General features: G+C 42.5%; 2 protein-coding genes across 6 annotated transcripts in view; both read left to right on the top strand.

The window, feature by feature from the left end:
* The window catches only part of LOC135203053 (two pore calcium channel protein 1-like), a 734,396-nt gene that overhangs the window by 578,505 nt on the left and 141,203 nt on the right, over positions 1 to 14,688 (top strand). The window lies entirely within an intron of this gene.
* LOC135202624 (sister chromatid cohesion protein DCC1-like) overlaps positions 1 to 14,688 on the top strand; it is a 77,597-nt gene that overhangs the window by 61,243 nt on the left and 1,666 nt on the right. Inside the window, exons 4-7 of the mRNA XM_064232121.1 lie at positions 9,909 to 10,010; positions 11,786 to 11,916; positions 13,554 to 13,639; positions 14,231 to 14,443. Coding sequence (XP_064088191.1) covers positions 9,909 to 10,010; positions 11,786 to 11,916; positions 13,554 to 13,639; positions 14,231 to 14,443 — 532 coding nt within the window. The remainder of the gene's footprint in view (positions 1 to 9,908; positions 10,011 to 11,785; positions 11,917 to 13,553; positions 13,640 to 14,230; positions 14,444 to 14,688) is intronic.

The following is a 14,688-nucleotide window of genomic DNA, read 5'->3' as shown; positions in this document are numbered from 1 at the left end:
AAGTTCCATGTACAAAAATGATATTGTTAAGATACAATAAAGTTTTGTACATACTTACCTGGCAGATATATACGATTGATGGCCCACCCAACCTCCCCTCAGGAGACAGGTGGAAGAGAAAATCTGGTTCTAGAACGGTAATCGTTCCTATTCCTGCCACCCAGCGGCAGGGGCGGTAGATCACCTGACCTACCTGCAGCGTGTGCCGCGAAATTCGAATTTCTGTCGGGGACGACGGAGTCTATAGCTAAGTATATATCTGCCGGGTAAGTATGTACAAAACTTTATTGTATCTTAACAATATCATTTTAAGTGACGTTGTTAAGGGTTTTGATGTGGAACAAGTTAGTTCTCATTTCATTTCTTGGAATTTAGATGTGGTATTGAAATGGATTTCAGGGCTGCCTGTTGAACCTCTTCGTTCTGTTTCTCTCAGGGACCTAACGAAGAAAACTATCTTCTTCATGACTGACAACAGCAAAGCGTGTTAGTGAAATCTGAGCTATAGATAAAAGGATTGGATTTTCATAGGGGGATGTGGTATGTTTCTTCTCTCTGGGATTCCTGGCAAAGAATGAGGACCCATCTAACCCATGGCTGCGCTCATTCACCATCAAGAATTTTGACGGATATTCCTGGGCCTGAGGAAGAGGAAAGGTTTCTATGTCCTTGAAATATTACCTTCAGTGAACAGAAAAGGTTATGGGCTCTTTGGATCTCCCTTGGTGCTAGGTCAGGAATCCGTCTCGTCCACTCTCCAAAAATGCTTTATATTTTTTTCGAAGAAGTTTGATTTTAGAAGTGCATGCAGAAATCCAAGAGGACAAATTGGTTGCTATGAAGGTCAAAACTCATGAAGTGAGAGTGGTCGGGGCTTCCCTTGCCTTCAGACATAATATGTCATTTACTAAAGTTGTGCAAACAACGTTCTGGAACTGTAGGTCACACTACCTAAAGGATGTGGAAACTGTCTTCGAGAATTGCTGCATATTAGGACTGATATCCATGGCTGGCATGGTGTTGGGAGAGGAAGCATAGGGAATCTGACTTCCCTTAGATCATTTTTGCCTTGAATAAGGTATTGTTTGTTGGGAAGCCTGGAGGTACATTTGTGGCTAGAGTGCCCACCAGTCCCTTTTTAGTGGTTGGGTTGTAACAGATTTTTTTTTATGGTTATGGTGTAGTGCAGTGTTGTATTTTTATTCTGGTCTTCTCCCATGGCGAGGGCACCTTTTGTATCTTTGAGAGCTAGGATTGTACTTCCTTGCTCCAAAGCCCCCACTCATGTAGAGACGACTCTGGGCTAGACAGCCACGTCTTCTACGGGTCAAGTGGAGCACCGACCAGATGCAGAATTTATCTGCAGTGCTCGCTTGCCAGGTAAGGAAACAACAAGCATATTATTTTATGCTGGCAAACTTTTATTTCAATTTCATTTCACTGTACACATGTATTGAAAGAGAATTTGTCCATGATTCCCCCCTTCTTTAAATTTGGAATCAGCTATATAATTACTTGGTAAGTTCCATATTCAAAAGTGATATTTTTATAATTAAATAAAGTTTTGTATATACTTACCCAGTACGTAATTATATGATCGGAGCCCACCCACCTCCTCTCACATGGATGTTAGCGCACGAAACGAATTGAAGCTCTATGCCAGGTTGTTCCTTCTATAAGCCCTGGTAGTGGGCGGGACTTTTCAGCTACACTGAAACCCAAACTAGCGCTACTGGAGATTTTCAATTGTTAGGCTGCTCTAGGGAGGAAGCTCTTAGCTATATAATTACTGGGTAAGTATGTACAAAACTTTATTATATTATAAAAAAGGGATTTTGACGTAAGGAAAAATCTATTTCTGGGCGATTGGCTCGTTGTCGCCAGCGGAAATATCCCTTAATCTATTATTTCTAGGGTAAATGTACTAACACATACCAGAGAATAAATAAAATAAAGAAAAAGGAAAAAAGTCAGTATAACTGACTCGCTCACCCTCCAGGAGGGTGTCGGTATGAACCACTAGGCGATTGTGACCACTACCACGAGCCAAAAGCCAATAGAAATCTCCCACTACAAAATCCCTCCAAGAGGGGAGCCGACCCACAGAGTGAGCAGCTCGTACTACTACTACTCCATCCCATGCTGCCGACTGCTGCGCCTCTGGTGGCCATCCTGAAGTTAGCAGACAATCTTGGGCGAAGGGATGGGTAGGGTGGGATTTCGCTGGCGACACGAGCCAATCGCCCAGAAATAGATTTTTCCTTACGTCAAAATCCCTTTTCTGGGCTCAGCTCGTGTCGCTGCGCGAAATCGTACCAGAGAAATAGCACAAGATTGTAAACAAAAGTAATAAAATGATAATAAAAATAAAATAAATCAGAATAGGTCTCAAATAAACGATAAAATATATAAGAATAGACTATAATGCTAAAAGATACATATACACAGGGGTATAAAAAATGAAATATGCTTAAATTACCCTTAAATCTAATCATGTTTGTTAACATAAGGTAATTTACATATGTACAGGTAAAATTATTTACATGTATCAATGTTATCTGTGTAACAGCATGTATCAAAAGTATAATAGCAATTAATAAAAACAATCAACAATAATAATATATAAAGGAATGTATATGACTTAATATACAAAACCCGTAATCATTATAATCTGATGTATCCCCTAGCATAAAAAATAAGGGGGAAACATCCATGAGATCAATGTTTATAATCATTTGTGAGTGTCCCTAACCAGACAATAAGGGGCACCCACTACACTATCACAAAAGCAGCTAAGACACAAGGTGAATGCAAATGAACCAGGTAGGAATAGACGAACTTTTGGGTGAGGCAGGTAGAAAGGAGGACTGAATCTTCTACTACAAATTAGCTAGAGTCATGGGGAAACTATGTTACCCGCTGCTACTGCTGGGAATTTCAGAGCTTCCAAGGACTTAAGGTAGTGACGTTTGAACACTGTCGGCGATTTCCATCCAGTATACTTTTTCAACTCATCGAAGTTCATATGTTGGAAATAATTAATTGAGGTGGCTACTGCCCTGACATCATGTGCTTTCGGGAAAGAGTCAGGATTGGCTTGCTTAATAAAGTACAGGATTTGTTGCCTGATGCCTTTAATGGATAAAGTTCCACCTTTTTCCTCCTAAAGAGGGGACCCGATGAAGATGAGGAGGTCCTAGACAGAAAGGCTCGTAAGGTTGTAACTGGGCAAAGAGATACATCTTGTGGAAGGGGTAGTACCTTCCAAGGTTCCCACCTCATCAAAGGATCTTCATTCTTTGCTAAAAAGCTACGTTCCGGAGAAAGTAGGACTTCTCCTGTAGGAAGGAACTGAATATGATCCGGGTCTCTGGATAGAGCCGACAGTTCTGAAATTCTTGCTCCTGAAGCTAAGCTTAATAAGAATAGGGTTTTTCTTAAGAGCATTATAAACGAGCATGTGTCATTATCGGTTTCGGAAGCCAGTTTTAGAACATCGTTTAAGAACCATGAAACTGACGTAGGCCTTACAGAAGGCCTAAGCCTAGCACATGCCTTAGGAATAGACGAGAAGTAGGAATCCGTCAAGTCTATGTTAAATCCAAATTGAAATATCTTTTTCAAAGCTGACTTGTTTGTCGTAATCGTGCTAGCTGCTAAACCTTTTTCAAATAAGGATCTGAAAAAGGATATAGCTGAATTAACTGTCATGATTCTAATATCCGATTCTCTCAGGAAAGTTGCTAACTTTTTGACAGCAGCATCATACTGCCTCAAAGTCGAATCCCTTTTATCGGATTCCAAGAATAGAATATTCTGAGGGTCAATATTCGCATCTCTTTTTGCCGCAAACTTCATGAAATCCATAAAGTTAGGGTTTTGAGAATCCCTGAGGAAGCGAACACAGTCTTCATTTGTACTGACTGGGAGAGCTTGGGACTGGGGATCTGAAGAGGACGAAGGACCCAGCTCAAAATTAGAGGATACCAGTTGCTCTTTGCCAGTCTGGGGCTACTAGAGCCACTTGACCCTTGAATGTCCTGAGTTTGTTCAATACTTTCATGAGGAGATTCACTGGAGGGAAGACGTAAATCTTCTCCCAGTTGTTCCAGTCTAGAGCCAGGGCGAGGGCTCCGTGGCATAGGCCAGAGGGTCCCAGGTGGGGTGGAGGCTACATAACACGGTAGTTTGTGGTTCGCTTGTGATGCGAAGAGGTCCACCTGTAGCCCTTGGACTCTTTGAAGGATCCATTGGAACGAACTGTTGTCCAGTGACCATTCCGACTCTAGGGGTACTGATCGGGATAGGGCGTCTGCTATGACGTTTCTTACTCCAGCTATGTGAGTGGAGGAAAGATGCCAACTGAACTTGTCTGCCAGGGAGAAGATGGCTATCATGACGTGATTTAGATGACGTGACTTGGAGCCTCCTCTGTTTATACAATGTACTACCACTGCGCTGTCCAGGACTAGCTTTATGTGGAGTACTTGGGTGGGCCGTACCTTTTTAGAGTCAAGAACACTGCCATTGCCTCCAGTACGTTTATATGGAACTGACGGAACTGAGATGACCAAGTCCCTTGAACCTTTTTGACCTGGGAATACCCTCCCCAGCCGCTTAAGGACGCGTCTGTGTGGATGGTGACCCCTGGTGGAGGGAACTGAAGGGGTACTGACATTGATAAATTCTTGACTCCTCGCCCATGGCCGAAGTCGATTCTTTAGAATCAGAGGCACTGAGGATAGTTTGTCCCTGGACCTGACGTTTGCTCGCGAGCGCCAGATTCTGGTTAGGTCTTTCAGTTTGGCTTTCATTAAGACGTTTGTCACTGATGCAAACTGGAGAGAACCCAGGATTCTTTCCTGGGCTCTCCTTGACGCTAGTTTGTGACTTAGAAATTGCTTGACTGACTTTGCTATTTCTTTCCTTTTGGTTGATGGAATCGACAGAGTGTGGGATGATAGATTCCATTGAATGTCCAGCCACTGAAAGTTTGACTCTGGAGTGAGTCTTGATTTGGTCCTGTTTATTTTGAAGCCTAGATATTCCAGGAACTGAATCACTTTCAGAGTAGCTCTGTTGCATTCCTCGACTGTTGGGGCCCAGATCAACCAATCGTCGAGATACGCTACTACCATGATCCCTTGCGATCTGAGTTGTTGCACTACCACTTCCGCTAGCTTCGTGAACACTCTGGGTGCCACGTTGAGTCCGAATGGAACTACCTTGAAGGAGGAATGTCTGGTCTCCTATCTTGAAACCCAGATACGGACGGAAGTGTCTTGCAATAGGGATATGATAGTAAGCGTCTGTAAGATCGATAGAGGTGGTGACGGCCCCACGGGGAAGTAGGGTCCGCACCTGTGAGATCGTGAGCATCTTGAACTTGTCGCAGCGGATGGCTAAGTTTAAGCGGGACAAGTCTAAGATTACCCTTCTTTTTTGTGAGCCTTTCTTTGGCCACGCTGAACAAGCGACCTTGAAATTTTAATCTCTTGACTCTCGCTATAGCTCCTTTTTGAAGGAGATCGTCTGCGTACTCTGTCAATTCCTTGGAAGGAAGTTGACGGAAAGGTCTGGATGGAGGTGGGTTCGTCAACCAGCTCCAACCCAGGCCTTTTGGACACTATGCTCTGAGCCCATTGGCTGAAGTTCCACCGGTGGCGAAAGTGAAACAGCCTCCCTCCTACCTGAAGTTCTTCATTGGTTCTGGTAACCGCCTCGGCCTCCTCTGAAGTGCTTTCCCCTGTTAAAGGGGCCTCCCGATCCTCTCCCACGAAAGGAACGCTTACCTCTACCTCCCTTACCCGAGCGGTCATACTTCTGAGAAGCTTGACTCTCGAAGGCTTGATTGTAAGCTGGAGAGATGGCGTAGAGGTGGAGGGCTGAGGCTGAGGGGATATCACATAAATTGGCTGTGATTGACCTTTAGAAGTGGAGGGTTGGTCTGTCTGCACTAACGGTACTGTTGGAACTTGTTGAGGAAAGCGTAGTTGCTTCTTCTGGTAAGGTTGGAAACGCCTGGGTTTCTTTTGTCCCTTACCTTTAGAGTCAGGTCTTGCCTCCTCTTAGCCGAAAGGCCCCAACGATCCTTAAGGCCCTGGTTTAACCTGGTAGCCTCTGACTGGACCTCCTTAACCATAGCTTCTGGGAAGAGATCTGCTCCCCAGATGCTAGACGAGAGTAACCTATTCGGTTCATGCCGAATAGTTGCCTCTTGTAGGACATGCTTCCTACAATTCGTCCGAGCAGTGGCAAACTCAAACATATCTGACTGTACCGTTTGAGTCAGGGCTTTGGTCATGAGCTTAAAAATCGGTTCTGATCCATAAGCCATGGTAGCTACCTCAGACATAGCCATAGAATTGATGGATCTGGCTAGACGCGATTTTGCATCAAACTCAGCCTGAATAAGGCTATCTGGGAGCCTGGGTAGCTTTTCACCAAACTGCTCCATAGCACAGTCCGGTTTGAGTTTGCCAGCTGAGAATGTATTCGGCAAGTCTTCCCACAATTCTCCAACTGAGGGGAGCAACGGAGAAGTGGGATCCGCTTCCTTCAACTGCGGTATAGGTTCCCTTCTGGGCCGCATTGGGATGGTCGAGCCTCGCGATCTTGGTTAGGAACGGGAAGCGGGGGTACTCTCATCCATTGTAAAAATGGTAAAGGGACTCTTAAATGGTTGTATCTTGGTGTTAGAACAATCCATGTCCTCTAAACACCTGAGCCATTCTCTCTGAGCCTGGTCTCGTGAGTTAGAGGAACTGTCTCCTTAGGTACCTTATCGTCCCGCACCATAGCGACGGCGTAAGCCTTGCGTAGCCTATGAACGGAGGCTGGAGGTCTTCCGGGAAGAACTCGAAGTCCTCTATTCTTCGAGTCCCAAATTCCGGTATAGAGATGAGACCGTCCTGGAAGGGGGCGTATGACGCTACCCTCCCACGGATTGTTCATAGAGAACTGAGGTAGTGAGTCATACGGAGGAAGTTGGGATCCACTCGTGTTGGACAGTGGAGGAGAGGCTAGAGAGCTTCTCTCAGCCCGGCTATAATGGAGTCCTGGGAAGTAATCCTGTCCGACAGACGAGAGATCATTTGCTCCATGCTACTCTTTAAGGACCCAACCAGGTCACCCACCTGTTGCAACAGGCCAGCATTGGAGTCCAAAGCCGGGAGCTGCTTGCGGAGGTGGAGGGGAGGCTCTGAATCGGAACCAAAGGTAGCGGAACTGGTGATTCTGCCGGAGTGCGAGATCTCTCTCTGGAGGATTTACTCCTCGAGGACTTAGAGCCGGAGCTAGAAGCTTTAGACCTGGATGCTCCGGGATTCCCAGCCGGAGACTTACGGGAGGAGGATGAAGCCGAAGTCGTCTTCTTAGACGACGACGACGTCTTAGTCAAAGTCATCACCTTAGACTTGACCTTAGGTCTAACCGAAGCACCAGGAGGAAGGAAATATTTATTTCGTCAGCCCGTAAAGTCCTTGGAAGGATGGAAGAGGTTGGCAGGAGTAGAAGAAAAACAGGTACGCCCAAGGGTGACCCTTGGGTGTCCACCGTACCTACCTCGACCAACAGGTCGTCTATACCTACCATAGGTTCAACATTAATATCTAGGGTCGACATCTCGTAGAGATATCCTGGTCCCTGATCAGTTAATGAGGTAGCCAGCTGTTGTTGGATGAAGGCGATAGTCAGATCCGCTTCTACCGGGTCGACGTATCCTGTCGCCTTGCCTCCGGGGAAGATTAGTAATGCCAACCGCTTCTCTAGGATGTAGGGCTGTCCCTTGGCGGCGTTTTTCCCCAAAACCGCCGACCAGGCGCAGGGCGGGTAGCCAGTGCGGTATCTCTTACCGCCGCAGCCTGGAAGAGAGGGCGTAGTTTAGATTTAAGAATCACTTAAAACTAAAACTTAAAGTATAACTTAAATTATTGCCTTAAGTTAATATGATGAAAAACTTTAAGCGCTAAAAAAGAAGCGGAGCAGCTACTGGAGATGTAAAACTTACCCCTTCCAAAAAGCTGGCTCACCAGAATCGTAACATATGGTACACGTCTCATGGTACCAGACCTGGATGTCCCCACCCGAGCGGAGTCGCGCATGGAAGCATGGGACGGGCAAACTCGTGTCCCCCACAAGGATCCTGAAGTGTGGCGGAACATCCCGGATGCTCACAGTGGTGTTCCTGTAAGTGGGGAGACACATGAGTATCTTAAAAAACATCACTTACAGTCTAAAGGACAGAAGAACTCCGATACATGCCGGAGCTCGGAAAAAAATTTGGGCATAACCCCTCCCTGCCATCGCCATGAATAGGCTATAATCCCGGATTGGGAGATCCTGGTAAGATTATGTTAAGGGTATGGGCGGGGAATGGTTTAAGGTTCTTAAGATTCGAAACTTAAAGTATAACTTAAACCTAACACACAAGCAAACCGGACTAAGTCCACGTGCGTAGCGGAGTGTAGTAACTCAGCAAAACGGTAAGGTTAGTAGAGACCCACTGTATGCTCCGGTCCACCCTACTGGGTGGACTAACAACTTTCCGCTGGATACCAGGACTCCGATCAGGAAGGAGCCCTAGTAAGATGGGAAAGAGCGAGAAGACATACGGCTCAAGCTAGCCCCGGAGCGACAAGGTAGCGGCGGAGGGTGGGCAAGGACCAGTACCCCCCACTCCGTAACCCCAAAGGCCGGAACCGAGAAGACCGGTAACGAGGTCTGCGAACCAGGGAGTCCCTGGGAGTCTGTCCCGACTCCCTAGCCCCTCCGCCTGAGGGAGAGAGGGAGGCAGGCTCGGGTATGAGGAGCGAGCATGGGCAGACCGACCCGCCCCCACCCCGCCCGACTCTATGGAAGAGCTGGGGAGGGGGGGGGAAGAATGACTGGACAGGCGTCTGGCTGGCCCGTGATCACGAAGTGACCACGAGGCGGTAAGACCAAATACGACAACTAAGCCTAGGACAACCACTGATCAGGGAAATGCTATCGGGGAGCATACTGAACTGAAAAGCGGTGGCAAATAAGCCCACTGGGCCGAACCAACTGATCAGAGAGATGCTATAGGGAAGCAACCGAACTGATGAGCGGTAGTATAGGCCTCAAAGAGCCAGGACCTAGGCTAAAGCCAGACGCCAACAAAAATAACCTAACAATAATATACATAGTATAAATAAATAAATGAAAGAAAGAAAACAATATAGCAGGAGAAAAAATCCAGGAGTGTACGACTAACCCGAAGGCAAGTCTACCACTCAAAGCTAGTCAGAGGCCGATACTAAGAACCTGGACTAGGGTCTGGATAGAAAAAGCCTACGTAAGGTAAAATACATGCATGCATGACAAACCTGAGTAGACCGTACCCTAAGTAAAGCGGATAATCATATAGAGCGAAGATAAATAAGGGGATGTTCTAGGTATGGGAGACCAAGAACGAACCCATCACGAGGCAGAACCATGCTGCCATGCTTCCGACCCCGAGATCGTATTTATACCTAAAAAACCCAGTACGTAATTATATGATCGGAGCCCCACCCACCTCTCTCACATGGATGTTTAGCGCACGAACGAATTGAAGCTCTATGCCAGGTTGTTCCTTCTATAAGCCCTGGTAGTGGGGCGGGACTTTTCAGCTACACTGAAACCCAAACTAGCGCTACTGGAGATTTTCAATTGTTAGGCTGCTCTAGGGAGGAAGCTCTTAGCTATATAATTACTGGGTAAGTATGTACAAAACTTTATTATATTATAAAAATATCATTTTTAATTTGCAATCCTATTTGTTTATATCTTGGAATGTTTGTAAGTGGGGTGGTGTCTGTATTCACTTATAAAATAGTCCCTATACAGTGATTATTTTTTCATAAGTCAAAATTGGAATATTTTAATTACTCTAGCCTTCATTTTAGGTACGAGAAGCAGAAACTTCAAATTCACTCGTGCTTCTCCCAGAATTTTCCTTTCCCGGTGGGATGCCTGTGGATGGTGAACGCAGTCTAATTAACCGTCAGGTGAGGAAGCCTGTATACTTTGACTTGAAATTTTATTTCAGATTTTTAGTATCTTAAATAAAATTTTATATCTTTATATTAGAATAATTTAGCAGTGGATGTTAACACAGATACAGTAGTCCCTGATTCACATTCCATTTGTTTTCAGTACCCATCAAAGGTTGTGGAAGTACTTTATATGTACTGTATGTGCATATCCAATCTTACAGGTTTCTTTTCCATATTCATTATTTTTCTAGAATAGGTTTTCACTTACAGATCTTCTGCGTTCATATGAAATTTCAGTTTTCTGTTGCAGTACCTGATATACTATTTGTTTATAGGGTTAATTTTTCATCATTTTATCTTTTATAGCAAGTCAGGTTTCAAGTGCAGGTGGTCATACATCAAATGGTTCTAGGTCATATTTTGTACCTGTATTCTATATCTTATAAGGTGCCAGATTAATCTGATTTTTATCGTGGGTAACTCGTAGATAATTTACTTGCTGAAAAAGTTGGTTTTCACAGAGGTAACATTAAGTTTCTTCACTTGTTTCCTCATCAACTGTGTCTCGGTTAGTATAGGTATCTAACTCCCTGTCTTACTGTACATGATGAAGGTTTTCTGGAAAATCATTTTGCAGCTTTCATCTTATTAAACAAGACTTAATTTGCATGAAAATATATGATGTATCAAGAAAATTAAGAAAAGACTGGCATGATAAGGAAGTTTTGCTGAGTTACAGAAAACTATTGCATAATATCTGTTTGACTCCATAAGTTAGTTTATAGATTCTTTATAACTCTGTCAGTTGACCAAAGTCTCTCATCACATTGAAAACATCTGTATAGGCTTATTTTACCGGTCACATCAAAAACTTTAGTGAATATTTTCCATTAGACATTGTTATAAAGCTTGGGCAGCTTTGGTTTTCATGAAATTTTAAACTGAGATTTAATCTATTCCATTGCATCAATGTGTCATAATTATGGGGTATACATTTGTACCCCATAATTAGTACATATTGATGCATTGAAATATGTTAAGATTTCAGTTTTCTGTTGTGAAAGCCAAAATTTCATGTTTTATAAAAAGGTATGATGGAAAATAGTCAATAAAATTAAAAATGAGAGATAAAGTAATATCATCAGCCATTCAGTAAAGCCCATAGACTTAATATGTGATGCACACCTGCACTGGAAAGGTCCTATGTATTTTTTATATATACTAAAAGGTAAATATTACATGATGGAGATCTGATAGGAAAAATATCTTGTTGTTGGAGTGCTGATGCATCAATGCTGTTGCTGTTATGTGAAGGAAATGTAGCTTACCATCAGAAATAGACTACAGAAGTCAGACATAAGATTCAGCATTTGATTTGAATCTCAAGAATTTAGTCTGTTCATAATGGATTAAATCCCCCTTTTTGGGGGGTAATGCCATCAGTGCACCTCATGCAGTGTACTGTAGGCATTACATAAGGTTGTTTGCAACATCCCGTCAGCTCCTAGCTGCAACCCGTTTCATTCCTTTTACTGTACCTCCATTCATGTTTTTTCTTTCATCTTACTTTCCACCCTCATCTAACAATGTTTAATATATAGTGTAACTGTGAGGTTTTCCTCCTGCTACACCTTTCAAACCTCTTACTCTCAATTTTCCTTACAGCGCTGAATGACCTCATAGGTCCCAGCACATGCCCTTTGGCCTAAATTGTACATATGTATATAAAATGGATTAAATCTCTTGGATTTTGCTTATAACAAAACATGGTATGTTGGTAATTTCAGGTGCATGGAATTCACTACACCTACTTGGAAGTCAGGCCATGCAAACCGCGTCTGCAGAAACTACGCCAGTTGCTGAGTGAGAGACCATTTAATGGCCTTGAGAACAATGACCAGGAAATGGAAGGTGAAAGGTAAATACTACTACAGTATATGCATGGGTTATTAGTGTCCTGCAAAGTCTTCCATACTTTTCAGTATTCAACAATATCTACTTTTACATCTGTGGGCTGATAATTGTAATTTGGAAATTTAAAAATGAATACAGTTTACAGTAGAATCCCCATATTAGTGGGGAATGGGTACCAGCCTTCCCCCCCCCCTGCAAATATGTAAGACCACTTAAAAATGCTTAGAACTGCCTATTTTGGTAGTAAAAACACTAAAAGTCTCGAAAAATTTTACGCCTGAGTTTTTTTTAGTTAAAACACTAAAAACCTCTAAAAATGCTTATACCTGAGTTTTTTAATATAGTTTCACCACAAAAAGTGCATTTAGTCATGAAAATTATATGAAAATACAGTACAGGTAGTCCCTGATTATCGGTGGGGTTTCCGTTCCAGGGTGTGTCGATAAGCGAAAACCACCATTAACCGATAATTGGTGGTGCCGATAAGCACCCTTATGGGGCCTCTGTTAGGTATGTTGTGGCGCCATAACTCAATTATATTGGCACCAATAACCAGACCTCGGCCCATTATGGTGGCATAAATCGCATATTGAACTCTGCTGTTATGGTGCCATAAATCGCATATTGAACTGCTGTTATGGTGCCATAAATCGCATATTTTATAGCATTAGACAAGCCCCGGATCGCCAATAACCGAGTCGCTGATAACCGAGGATTGCCTGTAATATGTGAACATTTCTCAGTGAAAATTACCGTGAATAGGCAAATTTCCCACAAATAATGGCTCCATACAGCCCATAGAAAAATCCGCAAATACGCAACTCCGCGAATCGTGAGTCTGCGAATAGCAGGGGTCGACTGTATCATAGGGACAAACCTACTTGACAGCAACATTATTTTTAGGGTCGTTCTATAGAAAGGCTCTGCAGGGCACAGTGTTTGGTACCAATCCCTGGGGAATGAACATAATGGAATGGAATGGAATATAAAATTTAGGCCAAAGGCCAAGCACTGGGACCAATGAGGTCATTCAATAATGAAAGGAAAATTGAGAATAAAAAGGTTTTAAAAGTGTAATATAGTAGGAAACCTCAGTTATACTATGAAATAGTTGTTAGAAGATGATAGAAGGTAAGATAGAAGAAAGGAAATATGGACCAAAGTACCATAAAAGGAATGAAAGGTGTAGCAGCTAGGGGCCAAAAGGGTGCTGAAAAGAACCTTAAGTAGTGCTTACAGGGTATGAGCTGCACTGAATAACATAAACATGACATGGAATTTCTCACATTATCCTATCTGTGTTGCATTATATATACACTTTTTTGTATAGGAATTGGATTATGAAATTTATGAATAACAATTAGGAGAGGATGTAAAAGTAGGATGTGAAAATGAGAATATTATGTATTATGAATGTTGAACAGTCCTTGTAACTAGTATATAGATTATGTGTTGTGAAACTCAACACATGAAGGTTGAACCTTCCTTGCAGCTATATAGATTATGTATTATGAAACTCAACACGAGACGGTATCTTCTGTCCAGCAATACAAAAGTTTCATCACGTTAACTTCATATAAGGTTAAACTATTTCTTGATGTTTATAAACATTGACACCTGACACTGCTTTTCATCCTCCAGGTATTGTTTAAACGACCTTTTAGACCGAGTGCAGTGCAGCGAAGAGGAACTAGATCAGGCATTACAAGATGTTGAAGCATATCATTGTATGGTGAGTTTTTCACACAATTAATTATGCTTAGATTAGCACTGAAGGTGAGGCCGTTTTTCCAGGAGCAAAAAAATCATATTTACTTTATAGCTTCAGTCCTAACCAGAAAGGTTATTTTAATTTCTTGTGAATATATAGAAATATGAAAATAAAAGCACAATAAGTTTTCAATGATTAGATATTGTGTAAGTCAGTTTACTATTTCATTAGGGTTGAATGAACTTATGTATTGTTTATAGTGCAAAATGTTACTTTATGTAGTCTTACTGTGATACGTATACTGATATGGTACCCAGTTCTAACAGATGGTAATCTTTTGTTTGATTTCACCAATGGTATTATTAATAACAGATGCCTGTAAATATTTAATTTTTCTGACATATGTGTGAAGGTCTTTATCTATAATTATAATTAATATGCGTAAGTAGTTTAACTTGATCATCAAGTTGAAATATTCATCTCCTATACAGGTGGCCTGGAGGGTTTTTCTTCAGTTATCATATGCAAATATTTTATATTTAATATCTTAAAATATGGCACTTTATTAGAGAATGCCTTAGTTCTCTTCAGCTGCCTGTTCATAGAGGTTCATTTACAGGCTTTTGGCAAATTCTGGACTTCGATTACCGTTTTAAAATTGTGTCCGATATCCTGAACTTGATTGAAACAAACAAATGGCCGCTCGATAGTATCCCTCGAATAGCAACTATACGGGTCCTCAGCGAAACGGAACCACGTGCCGTCATTTCTCAGTGCTTCGAGTATTACCTTAAACCAGTGGGAAAAATAACTGATGAAGGTAAGTCATGGTTTCTAAATTTCATTGTAGTATGGAATGTTATGGAATATAAAATTTAGGGCAATGAACAAACACTGGAACCTATGAGGTCATTCAGCACTGAAAGGGAAATTGAGGGTGAAAAGTTCTTAAGGGTGTAACAGGGGAAAACCTCACAGCTGTACTATGAATCAATTGTTAGGAGAGGGTTGAGGAAAGTAAGATGGAAGAGAATGTGAACGGGGATACAGTTAAAGGAATGAAAG

Source organism: Macrobrachium nipponense, chromosome 33, assembly GCF_015104395.2.
Source record: "Macrobrachium nipponense isolate FS-2020 chromosome 33, ASM1510439v2, whole genome shotgun sequence".
Taxonomy (NCBI): domain Eukaryota; kingdom Metazoa; phylum Arthropoda; class Malacostraca; order Decapoda; family Palaemonidae; genus Macrobrachium; species Macrobrachium nipponense.
Note: the sequence above shows the minus strand (reverse complement) of the source record. Positions and strands in the feature narration are given on the sequence as shown.